This window comes from Rhagoletis zephyria, unplaced genomic scaffold (assembly GCF_001687245.7).
Source record: "Rhagoletis zephyria isolate East Lansing unplaced genomic scaffold, Rhagoletis_zephyria_1.1 Rzeph_scaffold_00116, whole genome shotgun sequence".
In the NCBI taxonomy this organism is placed as follows: domain Eukaryota; kingdom Metazoa; phylum Arthropoda; class Insecta; order Diptera; family Tephritidae; genus Rhagoletis; species Rhagoletis zephyria.
The window spans coordinates 84114-112075 of NW_016157200.1; the positions used below are offsets into that span (position 1 = coordinate 84114).

At 34.3% G+C, this 27962-nt stretch overlaps 1 protein-coding gene across 1 annotated transcript in view; it reads left to right on the forward strand.

Moving 5' to 3' along the window:
* Positions 1 to 21993, forward strand: part of LOC108378396 (uncharacterized) — a 28193-nt gene extending 6200 nt beyond the window's left edge. Inside the window, exons 2-6 of the mRNA XM_017634699.1 lie at positions 1673 to 1977; positions 7751 to 7961; positions 15768 to 15895; positions 18052 to 18220; positions 21172 to 21993. Coding sequence (XP_017490188.1) covers positions 1673 to 1977; positions 7751 to 7961; positions 15768 to 15895; positions 18052 to 18220; positions 21172 to 21629 — 1271 coding nt within the window. The 3' untranslated portion in view covers positions 21630 to 21993. The remainder of the gene's footprint in view (positions 1 to 1672; positions 1978 to 7750; positions 7962 to 15767; positions 15896 to 18051; positions 18221 to 21171) is intronic.
* Positions 21994 to 27962: the final 5969 nt, after the last annotated feature.

Sequence of the window (27962 nt, forward strand, 5' to 3'; positions counted from 1 at the left end):
ATGGGAAGTATTGGTTGATATCTTCTATATATGTTTATTTTATTCAAATATATGGGCATAAATGATTTTCCATACAAAATCACCTCGTCATCATTTTGCAAACACGTGCATGCATTGGAAGTGTGGGAAGGAGACAAAAAGTATGTATGTGTGCGTAAGTACATATTTCGGCTTTTGATTAACAAATGGAGCAATATTTATAACCTAATCACAGCGTATGTACATATGTTGATTGCAGTTAATGTGGATCTGTTTCTATTCTTTATACTAATATATATACACGAAAACTTTTTGAAGTGAAGCAACACTTAGAAAAAGACCAATCGAAGAATAAAGTAAAGGTGAGTACGTACATTGATAAAGAAAAGGATAAAGGCAAAGGTAAAAATAAAAGCAAAAACAAAGTTCCGCAAAGATAAAGCCAAAAATTAAGAACAAAGGAAATTTAAACACTTTACTTTTATATATAAGGGCAAAGGTGAAGGGGAATATGTATATAAAAAATATGATAAACATAAAAATAAAAACAAAGATAAATTCATATAAAGAAAAAGATGAGGATGAGGATACCGATAAAAGTATAAATGAAGATAGAGGAAGGAAGATTAAAATAAAGGTAGTTGTAGAGAAAAGGATATAGATACAGGCACAGAGACTCAATCTGGGAACTATTTCGGGATTTTTGCGATTTTCGGGATTCTCGGGACTTATAGATATAATAACCGATATTTTGTGGGTTTTGTGATCGATATTTTTATCGATTTTGTTATCGAAATTGATATCGATACTGTTATTGATTTTGCTATCGATATTTTCGGAACTTATCGATATAATGGTCGATATTTTTATCGATTTTGTTATCGATATTTTGATTGATTTTGTTATGGATTTTGTTATCCACGTTGTTATCGATTTTATTATCGATTATTTAACGATATTTTTATCGATTTTGTTATCGATTTTGCTATCGATTTTGTTGTCGATATTTTTATCGATTTTGTCATCAATACTTTTATCGGTTTTGTTACCGATATTTTTAATCGATTTTGCTATCGATATTGTTATCGCTTTTGTTATCGATATTTTTATCAGTTTTACTATCGATATTTTTATCGATTTTGCTATCGATGTTGTTATCACTTTTGATGTCGATATACTTGTCGATTTTGTTATCGACTTTGTAATCGATTTTGTAATCCATTTTTTGATAGATCTTGTAATCGATATTTTTATTAATTTTGTTATCAATATTTTTATCGATTTTGTTATCGAGTTTGCTATCGATTTTGTTATCGATATTATTATCGATTTTGATATCGATATTGATATCGATTTTTTATCGATATTACTATCGCTTTTATTATCGATATTTCTTTCTTAGTGTGTGCTTTCGTTTTTGACTTGGATATGCTCTTAACCATACGACGTATTCTACGTTTAAATTTAGCGGCTGTATCTCCGATACAGCCTGCAGACCAAGACGAAGGCGCTGGACTGTTCCTTTTTTTTTAAGTGCAAAAGTACTTATTTTTTTAATGACTTCTCTATTCACAAAGCTAAACAAAATTTATATTTCAAATAGCTTCATTAAAAGTCTTATAGCATTTCATCCTAAGGCAGGTTATGCGGGAAAAATACAGCACAGCCTAAGGGACTGGCCATTGTTTAAAAGATATAGTATACTATTTTTTCAACATTGTAAACATATGCTTAAATATCTATTACTTACTAAAACATTATTTATTTATTCAAACTCTTCTTTCAGGTATGACAGTGTGCTACCAACGACTGTCTGTGAACAACAACAACCACAACAAATTGGACTCTAAACCAACACATATGCCACCGTTGCACTATCCGCACGGTCACAGATGGAATGAACCATATTTTGATTCGACTGTACCAAAAAATATAACATCGCTCGTGGGAAAATCTGCATATTTGGGATGTCGAGTTAAGCACTTGGGAAATAAAACCGTAAGTAAATTTAAAATCGCATTAGAAAAGAATGTATTTACTTAATCGACTATACATGCAGAAACTGATTGAGATGTAGTATGTATGTACATATTTCGTCCCCCTCATGCCAGAAACAAGAATGTGAAGAAATAAAAATGTTGGGAAATCAAGTAAGAATTTTTTATTATGAGACTCAGCTCTTCATTCATGTAATTGATATTGCAAACTACGCACGGTACGCATGGTATTCAGGGTGTTTTGGTGTAAGAGCATCCAAAGGTGAATCAAGTCAACCCAATAACTCAAAATGGGTAAATTTGCACATCCATGCTTCTATTTCGCCCCTAAACAGGCAATGGCAAACCTCCGAAACCTCTCACAAAAATACAATCGCCGTTCGGAGTCGGCGTAAAACTGTAGGTCCCTCCACTTTGTGTGACAACATCAAGGCGCACGCCACAAATCGGAGGAGAATCTCGGTCAAACACTAACATATGTGCATGCACCAATCGATTATTATTATAATTATCTTTAACTTAAATAAACAAAGTCATATTTTCTACTTCAAACTAAAAAAAAAAAAATTAAAAACTTACCTCCGCCAAAAAATGTTACGTAAGTGGTCGCATGGGGTCTTAACTTACTTAAAAGAGTAGCGATAAATGCGTACACGCCGATGTTCTGTCAGTGCAGTTAGGAAGCTAGAAAGAGCGCAAGCACTCTCCAAGCACTTCAAGACATTTTTTTTCAACTTGAAATGGCCTTGACCCCATTGGCCTATTTAAGGGTTAAGTTTTCATCTTTTTGAATCTCTTCCGCTCAGGAACCATAATGTGGCGTAGAAAAAAAACCATAAGTAACTTCAAAGTGTGCTAATTTTAACAACAATAACTAGCCAATAGTCGAATGCCAAATCCCACGTTCTGAATGATATTTGTTACAATTTGTTTTTCTTACGTCTCCTTGTCTGTGAATGAACGAAATATCTTATACATACATACATACGACCGCATAATGCGACGTGATATCTTAATATACAATGAATGTCCAGCATGCCAAGAGCTATAGCGATAGCTTGTTACTCACCTGCCAGTCAAAAAGACACGAAAATACATATATCAAATATCGACAGGCGAAATCCAAATTGCAGTACAACAGAGAAAGCAAAGTAAACAACCGAAGCCAACAAATGCCAACTGGATGCACACAATCAAGAACGCGAATGAAATGCTGCCTAACCAAGCAAAAGTATAACAATAAAAAGATTTCCAACTAAGAAATATTTACGACTCTTAGCAAAAATTTGTGCAAGTGCCACCCAACACACTACGTTTGTGAAAGCTATGCACTATGAGGTTTTACGTCAAATTTGGAATTTTTCATTTTTTAAATAGATAACTGTAGTCATTTGATACATGAGTATGATGGAGTTAATATCCCCAGGCTTCATACTATCATATGTAGGCTATCGCGCAGCTGATGAAACTGCAGCATTTCTTCATTCATTTCCTGCTCCCATTTCTCCACGTATTGATAAAACATATACCTTGCCTCTTTGTGAATAACTCCTTTCATTTTTTCCATTTTTGGTTTTAAATTCTTCACGTGGACACTGCTAACGTGCAGGGCGGCATAACCTTCGATGCAACAACCAAGGTGCGGAGGTGGCTTCTCAGTGGCGCCAGTGACACCTACATAGCATGGCTATCAGCCAGCACTCAGTGGCGAATACAGGGGAGGGGCGATCGGTTACGAAGGTTATGGTTACGGTTACGGTTAGGGGCGAAAATTTTGGTTACAATATATTACCTCGAACGAGAAATTTGAAAAGAAATTTAGAAATAAATAAATTTTAATCTTTAATCATAATCCTTTTTTTAGGCTTGCACAAGATTATTTATAGAATAGAAAAGCATGTAAATCTCACAGTTTATGTCAAAAAATTTCAAAGTGAAAGTACATTTTTTTTTTGTATCATGGACGATATATACAAAAATGTAGATATGTACATGTAGAAAAAATTTTCCGAAGGGCGAAACGAATGTAGGAATATGCACAAATATTTATGTATAATTATTATGGTGGTAATGATTTTATGGAATATAAATTAAACATAAATGTACGTGTAGCTAAATTGTATTCCCAGCGTACACTTTTCAGTATAATGGTATATCAGCATGTTATTTTGTTCATTAATAATTACGTTTTTTACTTAACTTAATAATATTTTCAATAGTATTCGACATAATTTGCGCACTTTAGAATCTTACAATAAAAACGGAAGAACATATAACTCTCGAATGAATCCAACAAGTCAAGTTTATATGGAACGAGTGTCTTAATGTGCATGTCGTTGCATTCGTTTCGTTTGAAATTGTACAAGTGCATGATTCAAACAAGCAAAACTGTTTACAACGTTGACTCGGTATAAAATTTAACAAGCGTTTAACGTTTAAAACGATTAACATTGTTCATGTATCAAATCATACATACATATATTAGTTCAATATAAACGAACTGAAAATTCAAGTAGCGCCTTACTTTTATCTGATTCGAACTTCATAAACATCACTAGAACCTCTATTTGCGTGAAAAATAAATGAGGGTTGAAGCAGGTTTGATGATTGTAGGTAATATAGCTTCGATTGGTCACTCCGCTGTGAATTAAGTTAGACGCCTGTAATTTAACGTTATTCGACAAGTCGATTCCAATCGCCCCTCCCCAAATAAAATCCTGTATCCGCCACTGCCAGCACTTATGTAAGAGCGCACTAATGGCAAACAAGATTTATGATGTGACATCAAGTGGGAGTTAGTGTGAGTAAAGGTGTATATGACGTTGGCACGCCAACAGATATGCTGCTCATTTTCACTAGCAGCCTTCGTCGTCTCGGAATGATGCTTTAAGTAGCAGACTATAAGTAAAATGTTGAGTGATAGTGTTGGTGTTTAAGATAGCTTTTTATATGTAAGAAGATGATTTTTGATACATATGTACATACATATGCAATACACAACTACGTGGCGGCTGCCGGAGCCGAGAGGTTATAGGATACCCACGACTTTACCAAGTTCAATTCCTGGTCCGAGCAATCCTTTTAAAGATTTTTTTTTTTTTAAGTGAAACTTCTTTAGCGGAGGTTGGTTGGTGGGAGTAAATTGGCAAATTCAACGGAAATGGTTGGGGCTGAAACAAGTGCTTCTTGTGTGTATGCATATGGTATTAATTCAACAAAAATTTGCTAATAAGAGTTTAAAAAATAACACTCAGAAAAAGACCAATACAGGCATGAAATTATAGGTGACTACGGACATAGAAAAAGAAAAGGATAAAGGCAAATATAGAAATAAAAACAAAAACAAAGATGCGTAAAGGTAAAGGCAAAAATGAAGACCAAGGTAAATTTAAACACTTTACTTATATATATATATAAGGGCAAAGGTGAAAGGTTGTAGTTAAAGAAAATGATAAACATAAAAGTAAAGATAAAGAGGAGTATGAGGATACCGATAAAAATACAAAAAATGAAGATAGGTGAGGAAAGATTAAAATATAGGTAATTAAAGAGGAAAGGATATAGGGAGATACACAGAGACTCAATCTGGGAATGATTTTGGAATTTTAGACATTTTCGGGATTTTCGGGACTTATCGATAAAATAATCAATATTTTTATCGGTTTCGTTATCGATTGTTTTATCAAAATTTTTATCAGTGTTGTCATCAATGTTGCTATTGATATTTTCGGAACTTTTCGATATAATAATCAATGTTTTTGTCGACTTTTCTATCGATTTGTTATCGATTTTCTAATCGACATTTTTAAATATTTTGTTAGTGATATTTTTTACCGATTTTGTTATCGATACCGATTTTATTACCGATATTGTTATCGCTATTTTTATCGATATACCCAATTTCTAGCGATTTTGTTATCGATATTTTTGTCGATTTTGTTATCGATATTTTTATCGATTTTGTTATGGGTATTTTTATCGATTTTGTTATCGATATTTTTGTCGACTTTGTTATCACTATTTATCGATTTCGTTATGGATTTTTTATCGATTTTGTTATCGATATTTTTATCGATTTTGTTATGGATATTTTTAAAGATTTTGTTATGGATATTTTTATCGATACTTTTAGCGCTTTTGTATGGATATTTATATCGATATATTTATCGAGTTACTAATAGATTTTGCTAGCAATATTGTTATCGATTTTGCTATCGAAATTTATCGCTTTTTTCATTGATTTTTTTATTTTATCAATATTTTTTCGATTTTTTTGTCGGCTTTGTTATCAATATTTATCGATTTTGTTATCGGTATTTATCGATTTTTTTAATCGATTTTGTTGTTGATATTTATCGATTTGGTTATCGGTATTTATCGAGTTTTTTATCGATATTTATCGATTTTTTTACCGATGTTTATCGACTTTACTATCGATTTTGTTATCATTATTTATCGATTTGGTTATCAATACTTATCGATTTTGTTATCGATATTTATCGTTTTTATTACTGATATTTACCGGTTTTGTGATCGATATTTATCGATTTTGTTCTCGATATTTATCGATTTTTTTGTCGATATTTATCGATTTTGTTATCGATAATTATTGATTTTTTTATCGATATTTATCGATTTTGTTATCGATATTTATCGATTTTGTTATCGCTATTTATTGATTTCATTATGCATTTTATAGTGCTTTTGTATGGATATTTATAACGACATTTTTATCGAGTTTCTAATAGATTTTGCTACCAATATTATTATCGATTATGCTATCGAAATTTTTATCGAATTTTTCATCGATTTTGTTATCGGTTTTGTTGTCGATATTTTATTGGATGTTACCATCGATTTTGTTATCGATAGAGTATAAAGAAAGAAATGAGGATAAAGGTAAAACGGAATAACATAAATATAATTAGAACGAACAGGGGTAGAGGTAGGGATCTAGATAGAAAAAAGACAAAAAATATATCTTAAGCAAAAGCAGATGTATGTATTAATGTACATATGTTCACGTATACATATGTATATTGGTTATGAGAAAAAAAGAGATACGTAACGATACGTGGAAAAGAATACATTGTCAACATTTTGTAGTTGGGCGTTATGGGTCATTATACTTTGTACGTATGCAAAGCAATTGACGTTTTGGAAGTCAGCCTATATTGGTTATGAGACCAAATGGATATGTACATATGTAACGTAAGTTTCACTTTTCCAGTGTGGCCCAGGCGCACTTACGTTTTTGAAGTGCGATTTGAGTGGGTATCAAAAGAAATAGTTTTGAATAAAGATGAAGATGAAGATGAAACGTAATTATTCCGGATTATTTAAAGTCAGTCTGAAAGGAAAATTTGCAAGCTTTCAAATTATGACTTTTTCTGAATATTTAGTAAGTGCTGGACTGCAAAAATATGAAATAAGTAACAACTCGTAAATAAGTAGTTCAACGAAAAAAAATCCATTTGTATTGCTGAGCAACGTCACAAAATGAAAAGAATCGATATTTCACATAAAAGCATAACTAACCTATCGAGAGTTTTGACTTATGACAATATTCACGATAAATGTGAGACATGTGTCACTGTTCAGTGGTAAGGGTTCCCTATTTCTGACCACACTTCGCCACAGAAAAATATGGTTATTTATACACCTATTCCGCTATATAACTCAAAAACATGAATATTTGAGTTATGTCGTTATTTCAGAGGACCATCGATATGTTCAAAAAACCTTTAGCCTTTACCTTACCTTTTCCTTTTCAGGTGGCCTGGATACGCCATCGGGACTTACATATACTTACAGTAGGCACATATACATACACTACAGATCAACGCTTCCAAACATCGTACCATAGAGATATTGATGAATGGACTCTGCAAATAAAATGGGCACAGCAGCGTGATGCCGGCATTTACGAGTGCCAAATATCTACCCAACCAGTACGAAGTTTCTCGGTGAACCTAAACATTGTGGGTAAGTTGCAATGCATTGATTTTTAGGTCGATATAATTTACTAGGATGAATCAAAATGCCCAAAACTATAAGAATACATTGATTACATGCCATTTAAGTATCATGCATTCCGAGATTCCTTAAATTAAATAATAAAAGTTATTAGCAGGGAACGGATTTTATGGAAATTGCATTTTTTCTGCTAAAGAGATAGAGTATATTCGATTAAGAATGTCCACGATTTAGCTTTCCCTGATTCCATATATACACATTTGATGTTGCCTTATTTTGCCTTTTTTAAGATATTTGCCTTTTTTTTGCCTTTTCCACCTTCAAAAAAGTGATTATAGCGTTTACAATTTTTTTTTAAGATTAAAAAATATACGCATGCCCATGCGGCTTGTAGAAGCGCAGGGACCTCTTGCCAAATTGGTGTTGAAAAAATTCAAAGCCGTTTTCTCAGCTAACGTAGGCTTGGAGACAATAAGGGGTGTGGATAAAATTGTAAAGGGCGAGGAAAACGCCCTTATTCCTGATAATATGAACGTTTCAAACGTTCCATATTTAAATTGGGCTCCACTTGTATCAACTTACGTAGAGCGCACATTTAATATACTCAAGGCTTTTCTTCGCGAAAATCGAATCTAAATGCTGCCAGAAAACTTCAAAATGCATCTTGTGGTTCAATGTTACTACAACTATACAGATTAAAGTTTTATGAGTTAGAAACTCGAAAGGATAAAATAGTCAAAGATTCAAAGTACAAATTTTTCATATAATGAAACTAGTTCATAGTTTTTCTCTTTTTACTTGTAATATAAACATTTCTAAAATAAATATATTTTTTGGTTGTTCTTCGTGTTTTTAGTGCCTTATTTTGCTTTTCTTGCAATACCTTCTTTTTACCTTTTCCTGCCTTTTTCGCTATTTTATTTTGCCTTTTCCTGCCTATTTCGTTACTTTATTTTGCCTTTTTTATAGGTTTTTAGGTCCTAAAAATCCGTTCCCTGATCATTACTATGCCAAATACTAAAGTATGAGTCAGACTGCAGTCGCACTGCAGGATGTTTATTTTTTTACGTGGTCTAATATATAACAGTACTAGCAGACCCGGCGAACTTCTTAACCATTAACTTAATTTAACCATTTTGGTTAGACATTTACTCCAACAGTCCACGTTTACGACTTCCATTGGCACATTCATTGGCTAAGAATACCTATGGCTTGGTGGTCTATTACCGCCTTAAATGACCTAAAGAAAGTGTTATGTCCATGAAGAAGTTCCCTGGCGGCAACAATGATCCGGATCTATAGTGAAGCTGCCCTTGAAACTCTAGCACAATCGAAATCAAATATTTGTTAAGTAATGTGACCCTGCAGCAAGCTTTCGGAACGCCTCCAGCTCAGCTGACACTGACAGAAGCATCTGTCAGAGCAGCAGCTATCACTTCCAGCTTTTTTCTTTTCGTGAAAGCCTAGCTCGTGAAGTGGACGTGTTTGGAAGAAAATCAGCGAACATCCCAGCGATCCGGACGAAGATAAGTTACACGCCGTGATAAAAGGACACAAGCCTTGTTGCTAAAGCCTACCGGTAGGTAGGTGCCATGCCCCCTTTTCCAATAGCCCCATATTTTCTCCATGACTATAGGATTAATTTCATATATCTCCACACCAAGTTCCAGTAATCTAGAGATATGCAATAAGAAAAATGCTACTTGTATGGGAGGTGCAACGCCGGTATAAAGTTCCAGTACTCTACCATAAACACTTCCAGAGATACATACTTATATGAAAAACTCGGTTTATATGGGAGGTGCCACGTCCCCTTTTCAAATAGTCCAAATTTTTATTCATAAGTATGCGATTGATTTCATATATCTCCATACCAAGTTCCAGTATTCTACTATGAACATTTTCAGAGATATACAGTATGAAAAATTCGGTTGTATATCAGGTGTCACGCCGCTTTTCCAATAACTCCAATTTTTCTCCATGAATATGTGACTGATTTCATATATTTTCGTACCAAGTTCAAAAATTTTCCAGAAATATGCAGTATGAGACATTCGGGTTATATGGGAGGTACTACGCCCTCTTTTCCAATAGCTCCAATTTTTCTTCATTAATATGTGACTCATTTCATATATTTTCGTACCAAATATTTTAGCTAATATTCAGAAGATACCGTTTCAAACTCGTTAAAGTGGTAATAAAAACTGGCTGAGTCAGTGGGATCGTCGGTTCGAAGCCTACTGAAAGAAGTCTGATGAGGAAATGTGGTGATTTCCGAAATAGCTATCACTTCTACCATTTTTCTCAAATTATTGTTGCTTTTCCACAATAAGTTTTCTTTAAAAAATGGCATCGAGCTCAATAAAAATTGTTGAATGTGATAATAAAAATTTTTGTTTTGTATCTCCGAACTATGAAAAAGCATCTGTGAAGTCCAGAACATAAACGTATTTAAACGAAAAACCGCCAACCAAAACATTGGTTTATGTAAACAAAATTTTGGCTAATATAACCAAATCATTGTGGCAAATATCAGCCAAAAAAATCACGTTGATTCCTTTTCAAGTTTGAATTCGGTAACATTCACTCATTTTTGGTTGACTTTACTCTCAATGTATGTACGTACATACCGTCATCTCAATTTCCTTTAATACCATTAACGTCATCACAATCATTACCGAGCACTTGTGATTTAAGTCCCTTTGTGGCCAACATCCACGATGAGAAGAACACATTACTATAAGAGGACAACAGTGACGTTGCATTTTAGATAAATAAAGACTGTATTTACAGTCTAGCGACGATGAGTTTACCAGGTTAGTACAAGTATAACTTACACCCGTAGACTAATACTGCCACATGTTCTTAATTTAAAAGTTAACTGCTGCAACTCTACCATTCGCTAACATTTTCAAAATTATTAGCAATTCAAAGTCAAAAGCCTGGAAGTAACTGCTCATGACATGAGGAACATTTTCGCTTAACTGCCTGCTTTTGAATTTTATGCATCTAAAATATGTATGTATGTATTTCACTAACTTCAAGCGCAAGGAAATAGATATGGGCAATTGTAAATATGGTGACACGTGTGTTATACATACATATATACATACATATGTTGCATGCCACATATTTAGCTGGCATACGAGTGATGGTACAGCTGTTGCCATAACTAATATACAAATTACGCTATTACATACTGCTGACTAAGCTGCAAGAGATTCCACCAAAACTTGCGAGACCGGGTGTTTGATTCGTGATTGCTTGGTCTAAGTTGCAGTTGCTTCAGTCGCGAACTGTAAACATCAGTTTACATACATACTACTTAATAGCAATTACTTCAAGCATATTCAGAGTTTTACTTTGATATCCATTCATACATATGTACCTTAATATTTATGCACATATTTGTGTTAGTGACTCAAGGCATTCGCGAGATAATACAGTAGTCACCACTTACATGGGTCGAGCGTCCAGGACTCATATAGGAATATGTATACTCGTTTCATTATGTGAAAAAAATTTAGTTGTTACACAAAGAGGAGGGACCTACAGTTTTCCGCCGCCTTCGAACGTCGATTATATTTTTATGAGAAGCTGTTTTTCATGGCACAATACATTCGGAGGTTTGCGATTGCCTGCAGAGGAGCGATCGCTATTAGAAAAAAAAATTGTTTAGTTGCTTTTCCTATTAAAATTATTTATTTACTTATTTAATTTATATTACTTTACAGTTATTTGAAATTTGTTGAGTTAAAAAAATATGTTTGATCGTTAAGTTGCGAAATTTTTTATATTAATGCCGCGAAGAATTATTTTGAATTGAAAGACAAGCAGTAAATGCTTCACAATTAAGCTGCCCTCTGTACCACGTGGTCGTTTTATACCCCGAAGTCCAAAATCTTTTGTATATTTCGATGAAAAAATTCACTCCCAGGAATGTCTTTCTTGAATAATTTTCTTTCTAGATTGCAAAAAGCCATATATCAAACCGAATAATTTTAAGGAAAAAACTCGTATACGCCCGATTGTGTTTGAATTATTTTTGAACCCATTATACACACATACAAGTGTGTAAGATTTATAAGAAAACAGATGTGCTACGACTGCGATGCCTTAATTCTCTTCTTGTATGCAAATTTGAGGCATCCCTGAATTGAAAGCAGTAACAAATTAATATTTTGTGATTCCATTTAAAAATTAGTGGGGTAATTTTCTACCCCATAACAAAAACTATATGAATTGAATCAATACAACGACGGAGCGCTATATTATCATTAAAATTCTAGTAAATATTTGTCATATTGCAACACGAAAATGGCCTACGATATCAGGTGATTATTGGTGTAAGGATATACCACGTGACCATTGGAGGGTAAACAGGGTCCTTATAAACAGGACTTACTGTATTTGCATACACATGTTGTATGAACATTACATTAACTTTATGATATTTATGTACTATAAACATGGTAGGGAACTGCACTTTCCAGCATCCTACATACTTACATATGTTGCCAAGCTTTTCTTTGTTTACGGCTGTTTGTCTTAAAGTTCCTATGCTCAGCAGGTGCTCTATGGTTGTGAGCTTTTTAATGGTTTTGAAGTGTTTAAAAAAAAAACTTGTTTTGAATGTGAATCGGACCAGGAACTGAATATATGTAAGTCCAAACCCTGTAGGATACTTATAATTTAAATATTGAATCGCCAAAGTGACAGAGTTATGGAGAACCTAATTTGGATTGTTAATTGGTTATAAGTGCGCACGACCATTCCGCAGGGCCTGGGTTCGAGCTTAGTCTCCGAACAACATAAACAAATTCCAACATAAAATAAGTTTTTTTCTAATAGTAGTCTCCCCTCGGCTGGCAATGGCAAACCTCCGAGTGTATTCAGTAGGGTGGCCCTTAAACCTAAGGAGTAAATTTCTGCATCAGATTTTCTAATCCTCAACCCCTACGTCGATGCTACTATAGTCGAAGATATCACATATACATTTTGGTTCCGATTGGAGACGGTAAAGCCGTGTCGCACAAGGTTCAAAGTCCAGATTACCCTACGATGACATCTTAACCGACTTCAATCGGAACTAAACTTAATATGTGATATCCACGACTTTAGTAGTATCGATTTTGGGCATTAAATATAAAAACATATTTTTAATTTTTTGAGTCCTTAGAGGCTTTTGACCCCTTTAGGGTAAATTTTTTGAGTTTCTATAGAGGAATCTGAACTTTGCGCGCTGTGCGACGCGCCTTAACCGTCTCAAATCGGGACCAAAATTTATATCGTTCTTTGATTTTTAAGGACCACCCTAGTATTCAGCCATGAAAAAAAGCTTCTCATACATAGGCTTGTGCCAATCGGTTACAATATGGTGTATAGATAAACTGAATTTTGCTGTGCCAAACGCAAAGTAAAATTTTGTTATTCAAAAACCAAACAAACGCTCGTGCTAGAGCTCCATTTATATTTGTTGCTGAAATTGTTCAAATTTATATTTATTTTATAACTTACAAGTAACGTGCGCTTTTTTTCTTATTCCAGCTTCTATTTTGATTTTCACTCTTTTATACCGCCAAACAATATTACGTGTATCACGGTTGCCACATTTGGTCGCTTGTAACCAAAATAGATAACTTTTTGAGAGCTTGGTAACTTGGCAAAAGGGTTAACATGAAAGTCAAATGAAGAAAAAAATTATGATAATAAATTTCCAAATAAGTTTGGCGAAACAGAATGTCATTGCTAGCTGGCACACTTTACATTAGTGGGATTCATGAAACGTCGCAAAGTTCACCTTGTGACACAGCTGATTACTTTTGTATGGGAACTTTCTTGAGACAAAATTGCGACATTGCCATAGTATTTGAGCTGGCAATCATTGCAAGGTCAAAGTCGCGAAACATATTTCTTTTATTGGCTTCAAATACTTCAAGAAGAAGTTAAAGGTTGCTTCGAAATATAATTGTAAAAACTTTTATTTTCTCTAAAGCGCGACATTTTTAAAAAATTTTACATTTGCAATCCGGAGTTGCGATAGGTCGTTCATGCAACTTTGTTCGCAACATTGCCATTTCGCCACAAATGGCACTTTGCGACGTTTTATGAATCGCACTAATATTTCATTATGCTTATACACATTTAACAAATGTCGCCACTTCCGCACCTTTCGAAAAAAATTTTCGATTTTTTTCGATATTCGATATTTTTTTGATTTGCATCCCTAGTTTAGATATACATAAATATTTTAGTTAATTCCATTATGTGAAGAAGTGACTGTAGGTAAATGCAATAGTCTTTAACAGATCCTGGTAAATACTTTTGGGGACTCTACAATTGGGTGATATTGCTTTGCATTCAGCTTGAACGAAAAAAGTCACTCCCTGGCACACTTTAATGTAATCCGGTTTTTTTAATTTAAAAGTTATTTATACAATTGAAGACAAAAGTTTTTCGATATAACTTTACTCGATCGGTACGTAATAATTACCAAATTGAAGGCGAGACTTACTGTTACTGATTTATGATAATAATATGATCAAAATCATTGAAATTATAAACAAATTATTTTAAAATAAAAAAAAATAGCGAATACAATTTTTTGTCATTTTCCGATATTTGCAATTTTTATATTATATGCATAAACATAAGTAAACTAATTAGTATTTCTAGAAGTTGTGCCTGTTCAATGTTTCCATACTCATTTGCATAAACAAAATTCTTCCACGATGATGCAAAATAATGGGATTTTCTATTAGAACTACCGAAATTGTTCCTAAATTTGCAAAAATTCGCAAACTATAGCTAATATAAAAAAAATTATTAGAATATTTGGAACCAGCGACCTAAATGCACGCGATCAATATTAATGCTGTTCTTTACATCTTTTGACTATAGGCCATCAAGAGAACAATTACAATTTTCTTGAAAACAGATAACTTTGAGATTGACGATAAGCTAAAGGGCTGCGAGTAATGATATTTGACTTTATCTTTTGCGTTAACGGATTCATTATCTAACAATATGCACCAACCCTTTTTGCTTAACCCAGAATTTTTAACAAGAATTGGTCTTATTCGACTAGTATGCTGTGGGTCATTTGGCCGTCGATGCGCGGATTCTTACAGTTAAAAAAAAAGGACTAATATTTGCAGGCTTGTTGTTAACTTTATGATACAATATATTTTCACTATTACCAAGGGATTTGAAAAAATTAGATTTTCGACCCACCCTACTACATTGCCGATAGCTTTCTGCATTGCTTCTAGCAAAGAAAGATGCTGAACTTAGGGACGTTTCCTCAGGTTTTAAATTTGTTCCGAAAAAATGTTTTTGAAGGGCAGATAGATTTTCGAACCTACTTCAGAAAACGGTCCTTAAAGGTTTTAATGATTTGGCTAGGGAATGGACTCTCCTTCTGACTTTCCTAATGAATACTACGTCTAAACCTCAATAACTCAAGTTAGAAACAGGCAGACTCTTATAAGTCTTCAATTTCATGAGTTTGATGTAGTAGAAATTCTTTCTTTTTTCATTTAGCTAGAGCCTTTTTTTGGTGCTTTTTGTTTGTTACTTTCGTTGTTTGTTGCTTTTTGTTTTTGTCCTATTAAATTCACTACATATTTCATGCATAGGCTTTGGCAACCAACTGAAATAACTAGGAATACATAAGTTTATCTGATTTACTGAAAAGATGTAATGTTTGCTGTCTATATGAACTTTAATGCTATTATCCATGTGCATATAAAAGTACATGCCACAAATGTGTCTACATAATTTACCTTTTATTTTCTTATATTCCTTTGTGACCAGTACCAACGGCAAGCATATTGGGTGGACCCGATTTATATGTGGATAGAGGTAGCACAATTAATCTGACCTGCGTAATCAAGTACAGCCCTGAGCCACCGACACATATATTTTGGTATCATCAAGATAAGGTAAATACTTACGATTGTATATTTAACTCGTTATAGTATAACTAGTACATAAAGCAAGCTATATGAAAAATCTCTAGTTTTTAACTAACACAAAAAACACGCCGGAAAACGTGAACTTAAGATTGAGTCGTAGATTACGGATCTGTATACCGTTTTTCCAGATCTGGTAATCCATGCATTGTAACTTTATTAAAGCATGTTCTTCCGCCATAAACTCAAGCTACTAACGATGAAAATCTATGGATAAATAAACAAATTTTGAATGGCTAATTGAAAATGCAATAATTTTTTTTATGAAATAGGGCCAGGAAATAATATTACTCATACGCGTCATCGAACAGGGCCGTACTCGTACATACTCGTATTGGCGATTGAGTAACATTTTGCAAGTAATTTTTTTTTTATTCACAAAGCAAACTTAAAATGAAAATGTCTTTGTTTAGGCGACTAATGACCCTGTAGTCAAATGTACTAGTTGAAAACTACCTCACCACTAGTATGAACCGCATGCCCAACTAGTCAGCCAACTATCTTTTTCCCATGCAACCAATTGGTATTTTTAACATGAGATTGTCAATTGTCAGATTTCGGTCAGAAATATACCAGTCTCATACTAGTTCAAAATAGACAGAAAAATTCTAGTACAATTATGGACCAAAACCACTATTTTGGGAGTCAAAAAATAAAATGAATTCATGTATACAATAAAAAACTTTTGATTAAGTACACTTAAATATATTATACATTGTTATTTAGCAGCCTTAGATTTTCCAACAATTAGTGTTAAATTTTTTGAGTATTATTTAAAAGCATAATTAAATACATAAATATTCCAAACTTTCGAACATAAATTTAAATGCATTTTACATTAAATGTTATTAAAAAAAAAGGTTTCAGGTACAATTAATACTATATTTTTATCTTTTTTAATAATATTGAATATGCAAAAGAAAACATTTTAGTTAAAAATAAAATTAATACTTCAGTTCATTTTCGAGTGAACTAAAATAAAAAAAAGTGTTCATTAAAATAAATTAAATTCATTAACTTTACATATATCAGTATATTTTTAAAAATTTATAAAAGTAATAACTAATGTTTATATTTGAGATTTGGATAAAAATAAAATAAATAAATAATTCAAGCAGTTATTAAATGGTCTTCAATTTTGTCTATAGTTTGGCTTGTTATTGATAATAGAAATTAATCAAATAATTATATTAATCGGGTAATTAAAAAAAGTCGAAAATAATTGGAAATGATCAAAAATTACAAAATAATGATGTAATTAGAATTAATAAATTAATTAACATTTTTTTAAGTAATTATTTTTTAATCATTAATAAGGTGGTAATATCATTAAACTTTATAGCTTTCAGCATACAGAGGTGGTACAAAAGTTACCATTGGTCACAGCGCCTACCCAAATTTTTGAACATACATAAATACCTAGCCGGTGCTACACACGTCCCGCTTGACGCATGCCCTAGAGTGTTACTATCCAAAGTTATTATAAGAAGCAGTTATAATTTTTTCGAGTTACAATGAAAAGATGAGTAACTTCGGTACTTTTTCGCCTAAATAAACGTTTTAAGGCTGAAATTGTTCCAATACTTGATTTATTTTTTGTTATAATTGTTTCTGGAACTCTATCGATTGATATACATGCAAGAAGAATGAGTTAGCTTTTTTTTTGTTTCTGACGAGAGAAGAAAGTGACACTAAAAAACAACTCATGCGATTTTCTCATATACAAAGTTACTTAAACATATGTACAAATGTCATACATTTTTTAATTATTTTAAAACTTCTCACATGTAAGTTTAAAAGCTAATGTCAATATATCAATTAAATGGTCCCAATACTCCATAGCCTATATACAGTTAGGTGGAAATTTCTTATGTAACTAAGCTTATCTCAAAATTGTCTTATTAAGACTGAATCAATTTGACAGAATGTGGTAATTTCTTTCCTAGGTGTTCTTTATTTTTTTGTCACTATTACAGCGTTTCAGGAGTTTGTATAAATGATAAAACTTTATTATCAAAACCAGTGTAGGATTATCTGTAGTCGTCCTTAAGAACGCGATAATAAGTGTTCTAAGTCTTCTTTAAATTTCGTCTATTCTAACTTCTCTTCTTTATTTTCTTTCGTAGGTCCTTTCAGAGGAAACATCAGCCAGTCGTTTGAAAATAAGAACTATTAAGTCTATGGAAACCAAATCAATACTACTCATCAAAAATGCTGATCTCCTAGACTCTGGTAAATATTCCTGCTACCCATCGAACACGGAAATAACAAGCATACGCGTGCATGTGCTACAGGGTGAGTACGTTAAAAACAAACAAAAAATATTGCAAAGCCAAACATTTATTATTAGGGAATAGAGAAACGCAATTCCTACATAACAAGTTATGTTTGGTACCCAATGACCCCAGCTCACTACGACCATTCACTCAATTAGGCTTCCTTGATCAAGTATCAAAACAGTCTCATTTTCGTTGTTGGTGCTTCCGACAGGGTAGGAGTGTGATGTAATGTGGAATGAGTTTCCGTTATCCCTTGCCAAATTTAGTTTGGAGACAAACCGGTTTCGGCGTTTTGCCATCTTCAGTGTAATTTTTCGTTCTGAATAGTTTCTTTTTGTCCGTCACTATTTATAGCCGTGCTAAATCGTCGTTGGTTCTTAATTAGGTGCGTCTCAGCAGATTATATTCTTTCCTTCAACCAGTGGTTTTTGTTCTGTGCATACATCCTCACCAGCTGATTTCTACCTGAGAAGTTTTTCCAAATTCTGGCGGTGTTGGTGTTTCAAATATCGAGGCGTATATGCAACTAATTTTAGTACTATCGAAATCGGCTTTGAAGTCAAAAAATAGGTGGTGAGTGTGAACCCCTTTTCTCGCGGGTCTTTTCCAAGTTTTGGCGTATTTTGAATACCTGGTCTATGGGGGATTTGCTCGGTCTGAAGCCACACTGATAAGGCCCAATCAGTCCATTAAGACCTTGAAACCTATATTGGGTAGAACACATTTAAATTCTGCATAAGTGCTGATGCATGCACCTTATTAACTCCTAGCCGCTGGCAGGCCGTCAGCTCTAAGAGCTTGGTTATTTTCAGCGCGTAGTCGTTTCGGACGTACGTGCATTCCGAGGCCCAAGCATCGACTCGGACCATTATTTGTTGCAGACAAGATACGAACGCGCCTCTGTGAAGCAAAAAATGTGCGTCCGAAAATGCAAGGAAAGCTTAAAGTCGAAAAGCTGCATTCAAAACAGATGCCAATGCATTCGATTCTCACACATGCTCTAAGAGAGCACTCTTCCCCAAACCGACATATGCGAGGAGGGGAACCACATTTTCCGCTCTTTAAGTACCACCGCCGAAGAAGTAGTCTGATTTCAGCGAGCCCGAAAGAACAACTGCCAGGATTGTCAAAAAGCTGCAGACAAAAAAGATGCCACCTACAGGGCTCCGCTGTGTTCGAGCGCAACGTGGGCCACGTGGGGCCGTGCTTGAAATGCTAGCCGACAAGAAAAATGTACGAAAAGTTTGCCAGAGTTAGCCTACTTACGAAAGGTTTCAAGAGCGGGGCCAGCTCCAGTAAAAACAAAAATGGCGACCGAGTCACCAGAACATACTTAAATTATAGAGGGAACACATTCCTATTTTATTGAATGGCAGCAACACTGAAAGTTGTGGAAAAGAAGAACCCGAGCCCCCAGTCGATGACGATGGAGTCGATATTTCACCGTCTGACTGATTTGTTTGCAACAAATAATGGTCCGAGTCGATGTTTGGGCCTCGGAGTGCACGTAAGTCCAAAACACTGGAAATGATCGCTTTGGTTTCTCTTTTTTTCGATCTGCAGACAGCCATGCAGCTTTATGGATATTTTTATGCTTGAACCTAGTACCGCACACTACCATGTTTCAGGCCCCGGCGAAGTCGATCAGCCCCAGTCCGTTGTCGGACGTTTCGTCATGGAGGCTGAGTTTTCCGACGCTGGTTTTCAATATCCCTTGCATTGAAGACGCCAAACATGATTTTGATACCTGTGCGGGAGCAGCGCTCATATGTGTGCTCCAAGCGCTCATAGGGGCTACCCTTGGACACTTCGCCCTTCTCTTCTGTCGGGTCGGGGGCGGAAATAAGCAATATGTTGAAGAATCTTGCTCATATGGGGATTGTAGCGAGACGTTCGTTCACTGGGGTGAATGACAGTACATGGCGACCGAGTCTGTCTTCCACCACAAATCGAATACCAAATTAGCGCTCCTTTATATGTCAGCTTTAGTAGACGTCGCCAGGACCCAGGCTTTTCTTGGATGACAGTGATGTCAGTTTTGGTCCTTACGAGGATATTAACCAGCCGGACAGAGGCACCTTCGCCATTAAGGATACGGACATTCCACGTTCGTGCCCTCAAATCGTAGTCTTTTAATTGTTTGCCGTGTTCGTCACCAAAAGGTAAGGTATCATACAGCTAGCCGCTCGCTTCAATAGAGACGCCCGCTTGCAGCCGCTCCTACTGGTGAACAGTCGCTGCAGGCCTCAGTGAGCTCTTAAACCGAATAAGTCAGAGTGGCCGCACCAAAACTACCTCACTTTCTGCCGTGTCTCCAGACTCCACTCTGATTGTATACCGCATCTAGCACATGGGTAGCTCACGTTGCCCAGAGCGCGAAAACGAGGACGCAAGAGTTGGAGTGGAACATAGCCGTACAACTGCAATTGCATACCCAGCACAACGACTACATCCCATTTCACTCAATGGCTATACTAAAGAAAATTTGTTCTTATATGGAAGAGAACGCCTAGTGAATTAAACTCTGCTTTGGAAGTATATTGAAAAATTGCATATCATAAAAAAAACTTTAAACTTGCACTTTATTATGCTAGAATTGAATTGGATATAAAACTGCATAAACAATTTATCTAAGGCTACGAACAGAAAGTTGGAAAAATTAGTGAAATTTGTAAAAAATTTTTAAAAGTTTGTAAAGTGATTTATATAGGGTTTTTTGCACAACTAGCTAGACTTTTACAAAAAAATACAAAACATTAAATAAATAGAGCCCAAACTGGTTACAATAAGTCGATTTTTTATTTCTGCTACCAGTATATTTCCTCTGGCCACATAATATCGTTACGAAAAATATCAAAGCTTCAAAAAAGCTAGCAATATTGGCAATATGTACATAAATGTTAATTACATCACTGTTCTTAAAGCAATAAGCAATTTAATGTTATTATTTATTTTATTTTTCCACAGGTGAGCGATTGGAAGCAATGCAAACCAGCTCCGCGTCCACTGCGCGATACGGCGTTGCCACCTATCTAAGCAAGCAAATTAGTGCGATAGTCTGCGCGTTAGTTTTGTCACAAATATTTACATTTATCTGGAGCAAAACAGGCAAGATTAGCGAACAGACACACAAGGGCCAAAGCAGGATCAGCCTACAACCGACTGCGACATGTATCAAACAAAGTAGTTTTTACAAAAGCTCATCCAGCTACACGCAACAACCACAGCCACCGCTACAGCAATATCAGCAGCATCAAGAGTTTGGTCACAGTGTTGCCACATTGCTTATGGTAGCATTGCGGTACAGCAACAATAGCCCCACCACTGGCCGTATAATTGCCCTCTCAAGCGAACAGCGCATATGTGGCGACATAACCGATGATGTTAATCAAGAGGACTGCCAGCAGAGTTTCCATCAACGGTAACAACAATTGTTGCTTCGAAAATCCGTATACTTCAATGACGCTCTCAAGGCAACAACATTTCAATAAACTTGAATAGAAGATGAGGTTTAGAGCATAATTTTATGGAGACAACTTACAGACTGCAAAGGTGGCTGCAGTAGCATATTTTATGCCTAGCTATGATAACCATGCCGACTGAGAATGGACAAAGTAGGGCCACAAATACAAATAATAACATACATATAGTTAGTTAAGTAGTTAAAGTTTTTACTTCCTTATATGGGTTATATGCGTATGTACTTAGCTGAGTTAGTTGTGCATATGAAAAGAAACGATTACAACTGCATCTATATATGTACTTACACATAAGCTTACTTGTAAATAAACTGGGTGGGTAGTATGTAAAGATAATACTATGAATAGTTGAAAAACTAAATTCAAAATATCAAAATGTAGAAAAGTTTAAACATGTATGTATGTATATGCAAAATTCCTTAAAATAAATACATTTGTATATATGCATATATACGAGTACATAAATAAATTGTAATATATTGAATTTTAAGTCAAAGGAACGCTATGGCGTTTACGACCCTCCTACCTTCCTTCCCTCCTCCCGAAGAGTCGCTCTATGTATACATAGATGCCTCAAAGCTCGCGGGGAGCATTGGGTGAGGTGTATACTCCCATCATCTGGGAATTTCCCTTAGCTTTCGTCTTTCGGACCACTGTAGTGTTTTTCAGGCGGAACTGATGGCAATCAACAGGGCCACGAAGCTGGTATAGTGTGATAAGATACCCCAAGTTGATATCTTTATCTTCACTGATAGCCAGGCGGCAATAAAATCCCTCACGAAGCAGTCGACAATTTCCATGGTAACCATTAAATATCGCGCATCTCTTAACGAGATGGTTGAGTCATTTCGCCCCGAGGTAATATGGGTTCCGGGGCACTGCGACATCGAGGAAAATTGTAAGGCAGACGAACTGGCGTGATTGGCACAAAACTTCGTTTTGAGAATATAAACGATGAAATTGGAATACCCTTACAAACTTGTAAGCTACTTATCTCCGAGAGGCTTACTAAAGTAGAGAATGACAGATAAAATGACGAAATTGTGACCGGTGCTCAGTGCTAAACGCACTAGCTTACTACTGAGCCTTAATTAGCACAATATTGGATTATTAGTATCTGTCATATAGACAGAAAGCAACGTTGATCCGGATTAACGGCGCAATTGATCTGATCTAAAGTTTTCCTCGACAGACGGCCCACGGTCACACAGCCAGTTGAATATTCATTTAATTTTGTTTATTGATTTAATTATAACTTCTATATTTTTTGAGTCTGGTTCTTAGTTAATTGCTTCTGACTATTGGTAAAATTAAGCTATACAAATTTAAAAATATCTAATAATAAAATAAAATAAATGTAATTAAAAGAACAAAACGAAAATAAAGAAAAATTAAATATATAAAGCAAATAAAATAAAAAAATAAAAGAAATAATAAAAACAAAATTTTTTTGGTAATCGTTTGGAGATCGAACCTGGGACCTGCAGACTTGAAGTACGCACTCTCGCTACTCGGCTACCGCAGATGAAAAAACCGGTCGCTTTGTTTGCGTACTCGTTTGCTCAGGGAGCGTAGAACACAAAGACAATACAAAACTAGCACGGACATCCACATTGTCGTCAGAAATGCAGTCACCGTATTAATTCAAATAAGTTCATATTCAAGTTAAATGGGATTAGTATCTGCATAAGTATTATTTTATTAAGTATTTGTTTTCCTATTTAGCTCCGAAAATCTTTCTAAAATAATCTAGCACTTTTAAGCTCCACAAAGTTTTAGTTGTATTATTGTATATTAAAATAAAATAGGAAAAATGTATACAAACGTCGCCGTCGCGTAAAAGGTACTTAAATAATCTTTAAGTTAGCACCAATAGGCTTATGATCGGTCTAATAGTTTCCGAGATATTATAAATAAAAAAAATATAAAAGCTAAACTTGAACCTTTTTATTGGCTTTAGTTTTTATTTGCGCCAGATAATCTTCGTATGGTTGAAATCAATTATGATTAATCAGATCCTGAGTAATTACTGTTTACTCAAACGAATTTATTTGAAATCTGAATAAATTTGTTCATTTCCTTCAAGTTTGCTCTCAAACCAAATGAAACCTTTTTTATGTACAACCCACTGTCATAGCCTTTAGAGTATCCATAAAAAATCGAAAACTATATCCAAATGTATCCACCGAAAAAAGCGGACATTTTTACACAGCACATCAATGGAAGAAAAACTCGGCCCCTTAACAAACTTATTAACACGTAGTCAGTATATATATACAAAGGCCCGTAGTTATAGTCAAAATTAAGTCGACTCTAAATTTAATTGCAGCTTTTTGACATAATTTACGTTTTACTTTTTTACTTATGACTCAATCTCTTAAAAAAAAAAAATGGTTTGGTCCAATACCCAGAAAAAAAGTTGATTTTGTCGTATAGTGTTATCGATATCGACAAAAACACTTATTAAACGTCGGCTGAATTATATAAGTTAAGAATAAGCTGCCTTTTTGCGAGAAGACATGACGAAATTTGCAAAAAATCTGATGCCGTAGATACTAGAGTTGTCAAACTATCGATGGCACTATCGATAGTATCGATAGTTTAAATTTTTTTAGACTATCAATACTCATTGATAGTTTTTTCTTATACTATCGAAAATATCGATAGTTAAGTAGGGCTATCGATCATCTCTACCAATTATTTTGAAATTATTGGAATTTTTTAATTTGAATTAAAAATTTTGTTTTTTAGTGTGATGCCGACGTCATATTCAAATATGCACGCATTTAGGCCAAAATACATACATATGTTAATGGTAAATCCTGTTTTGTTTGTATAACTTGTTTTTGTTGTTGAACTTTCTAAAAAGAGAAGTATTTTGGCTAAGAATTTACTTAATTTTGAACGATTATAACTTTTATAAGACAATATTTATTTCACTATGATCCTGTAAAAACAAAGCAACCTAACTGATTTAGCGCTATCGATAGCGCTATCGATAGTGCTATCGATAGTTTTGTTTTTTTCGAGACTATCGTGAATATTGATAGTTTTTCTGAAAACTATCAAAACTATCGATGGTGTGACTATCGACTATCGATAGTTTGACATCTCTAGTAGATACAAAATCAAAAAAGGGATTGTCAAACTATAATATTGAATAGGTTGTATTTGTTTACAGCTCTTTTGCACAACAAATCTCGTCATGAATCCAAACTATGCAATGTTGGCCATGTTGTATATTTTTTTCCTTAAATGCAATAAATATTATTTTTTTTTCTCAACATGAATAAATATTTTCATTAAAATCTTGAAGCATTTTTCATTTACTCTAGAGAAATTGTTTAACTTCCTTCTTAACATAAATGGTAAGTATCAATCAGTTGCAATTTAGTATTATTTTAGTCGATTGCCAAAAGTCACATAACGAGATATCAACGAATATTCGAAAAATTTGGTCTATACGAAAAACTATCACAAATTCTTGAATATGGAATAGACACTTACCATCGCAGACTGCAGCGTTTTTTGTGTACAGGAATTGTTTCTCAATAATAAGATCCACAGTACAATACAAATCACAAAATGACAATCTACAGCGTTTTGCAATCAGCTGTAAGTTTTCCCATATCTAGTGAGTTTCCGATACGAGTACAAATGAGTAAATATTCGAGTACCTCTACCAAGTACCGAGTATTTTTTGTACTTGGATACAAGTGACCAAGTACTTGGTGGGTATCGAGTACATTGTGCAAGTATTTAATCGGTCGAAAAAATTATGCATCTCTAGTTAGATTAGCAAAGTTTCCACAAATTGGATATATGAAGTTTGACGCGTAAAATTGTGTTCGATTTCTAGCATATATGTATCCCTGCAGCATCCCATGTGCTGAAGCTTTATGGTATTTCATACAACAATAGCCTGCATTACGCAGGAAAAATACGTAGATATATACACTGAGGAAAAAACGCGTTGTAAAAATTAAAATTTTTATTTGATAACCGTTTAAAAATTGTCGTATTTAAATTAAGTGAAAAGTGTTCAAAATTGAATATTTCCATTATACATACACTACGTATAATGGAAATATTAAATTCAAATACGCCCGTATTAAAATGAAGCATTTTTCACTACACGGATGGCGTTTTGCTCGTCTCGGATGCTTTTTCATATTTAATTAAGAAAGTATAGACCAAAATACAATAGCGCAGTGGCAGTGGCAGCGACAGTTTTTAAAATCAGCTGTTACTGCTAATATTGGCAGTCACTGCCGCAGCAAACACAATACGGCGTTGTCAGTGACTGCTTTTTTTGACATTCGCTTGTGTTTGTTTACATTTTTGTTGCTGCCTTTTACGCTTCAGTGACATCAACAGAAGTTGGCTGCGTTTCATTTATGTCAAATTTAACATGCGAAGTTTGCTGCTGTGAAAGCAGCGACAGTGAATTTCGAATTTGGGCTAAACTGAGCAGTAACGCCAATTGTATTGTGAGTCGCTTCATTGGACACTACACTTTCTAAAACAGCTGATTTCGAAAAACTGAGTTTTAAGCTTCATTTTCAGAGTGGATAATAGTGATAACATTACAGAAACCTCAGTGGAGTGCAATTCAAGTAAGTATGTAGTTGCTTTTGTAAGCCTCTGTTGGTAAAAAATATTACCGCAATACATGCCTAAAGAACAATCTGCCACCAAAATGAAATCGAAATTGGATAGCCTTGTGTCTGAAGTATAGGAAAAGTCGCTACATTTATCATTTTTCGATTCGCTGTGAAATTTTAGAATTTCCTCTTTTTTTTATTAAAGAAAGTGATGCTCTTGCGTGTTTTAAGAGTATAGGCTGACTTCCAAAACGTCAATTGCATTGCATACGTACAAAGTTTAATGTTCCATAACGCCGAACTACAATTGGTTGACAATGTATACTTTTCCAAAACCCATCCGAAAAGTTATCGAACCGCATCGCTAGCGCAATCAGCGCATCAGAAACAAAGTTGATGCTTCGTTTGTTATTGGTTACCATTGGTGTTTTAAATATGCAAAATTCCGAAATGGTGATTATTGTTTTATTAAATATTCCAAATATGCAATGTATATGGTTGCAATGTTTCGCTACTCTGCATATGCAAACAGTTTAAATACGGCAGTAGAACAGTATCCAAACATTGTATTGGTACGTTTTGGAAGTCAGCCATACTCTCTAGCTTTTAACAGTTACAAGAGCAGTAGCCCAGTGTTATTTGCAGAACACATTTCAACCTAAGCAAATAGGATAAGGATTTTAAGAAATGTTAATATGAAGCGAATTATTAGCATATGTTTGAAATTTAATTAAAAATTAACTTTCACATATGCATACATGTATACTAGGGTGATTGACTCGGTTCTTCCAAACCGGTTTCAACCGGTTTATTTGAATATTTGTATGCAGTTTTTTTGTTGAAATATTTATTTTTCGATTGTCGAATTAACCGGAGTTTTCCGGACAGCAAACCGGTTCTTCTTTCATTTTATACAAATATTGACCTCTGAATGAAACTTTTGAGTTTTTCGGAGTTTTCAAGGCTTTTTACAGTTTAGGAGAGACCTCTAAATGGAGAGATCTATACTTTTACTCTAGCTCCGAAGAAGTACACTAGGACTTGAGCCTTTTTTTGACGTTGCTGGCCCAGAAATTGTACCATGGACCTCCCGAGTAGCAGTAGGCACATCTACGCACTCGGCTTCAGCGGAAAGAGAACTACTCAAATCTGAAAAGTTAGAAAATTACAATTGTTTTACTTGTGATCTAAAAAACACCTTTGAACTTGTTTTAATTATCTTTTTTCTAAATAAAAGCTATATGTAATGTTAAAAATTTCATTGTAATTTTTCGTCATGACGTCATAACAACGGTGTATCCGATTTTTTTCTTAATTAAAAAAAATAAACGGTGTTTTTCAAATTGCAATTTTCCGAATAACTCTAAAACCGTTTTTGGAAAAAATGCGTATATTCGAACACCCTAATATATACATATGTATGTCCAACTGAATGCATTTAGGTTAAGACTGCTATGTTATGCAAACTGGAGTCCTAAATGTGAGTAAACAACGTTGCACGTATTCTCCAGAAATTGGAACTGTTCATCTGTTTTTACCATTTTTAATCATTAAGGGAACATAGATTGTGGAATATGTGATATACATATGTATGTAGGTAGAGCTTCTGTTAGGATTTTGTCTCACTGCTAAAATTAGGGCGAATTCAGTCAGAATTTGGGACAGCCAACAGTAA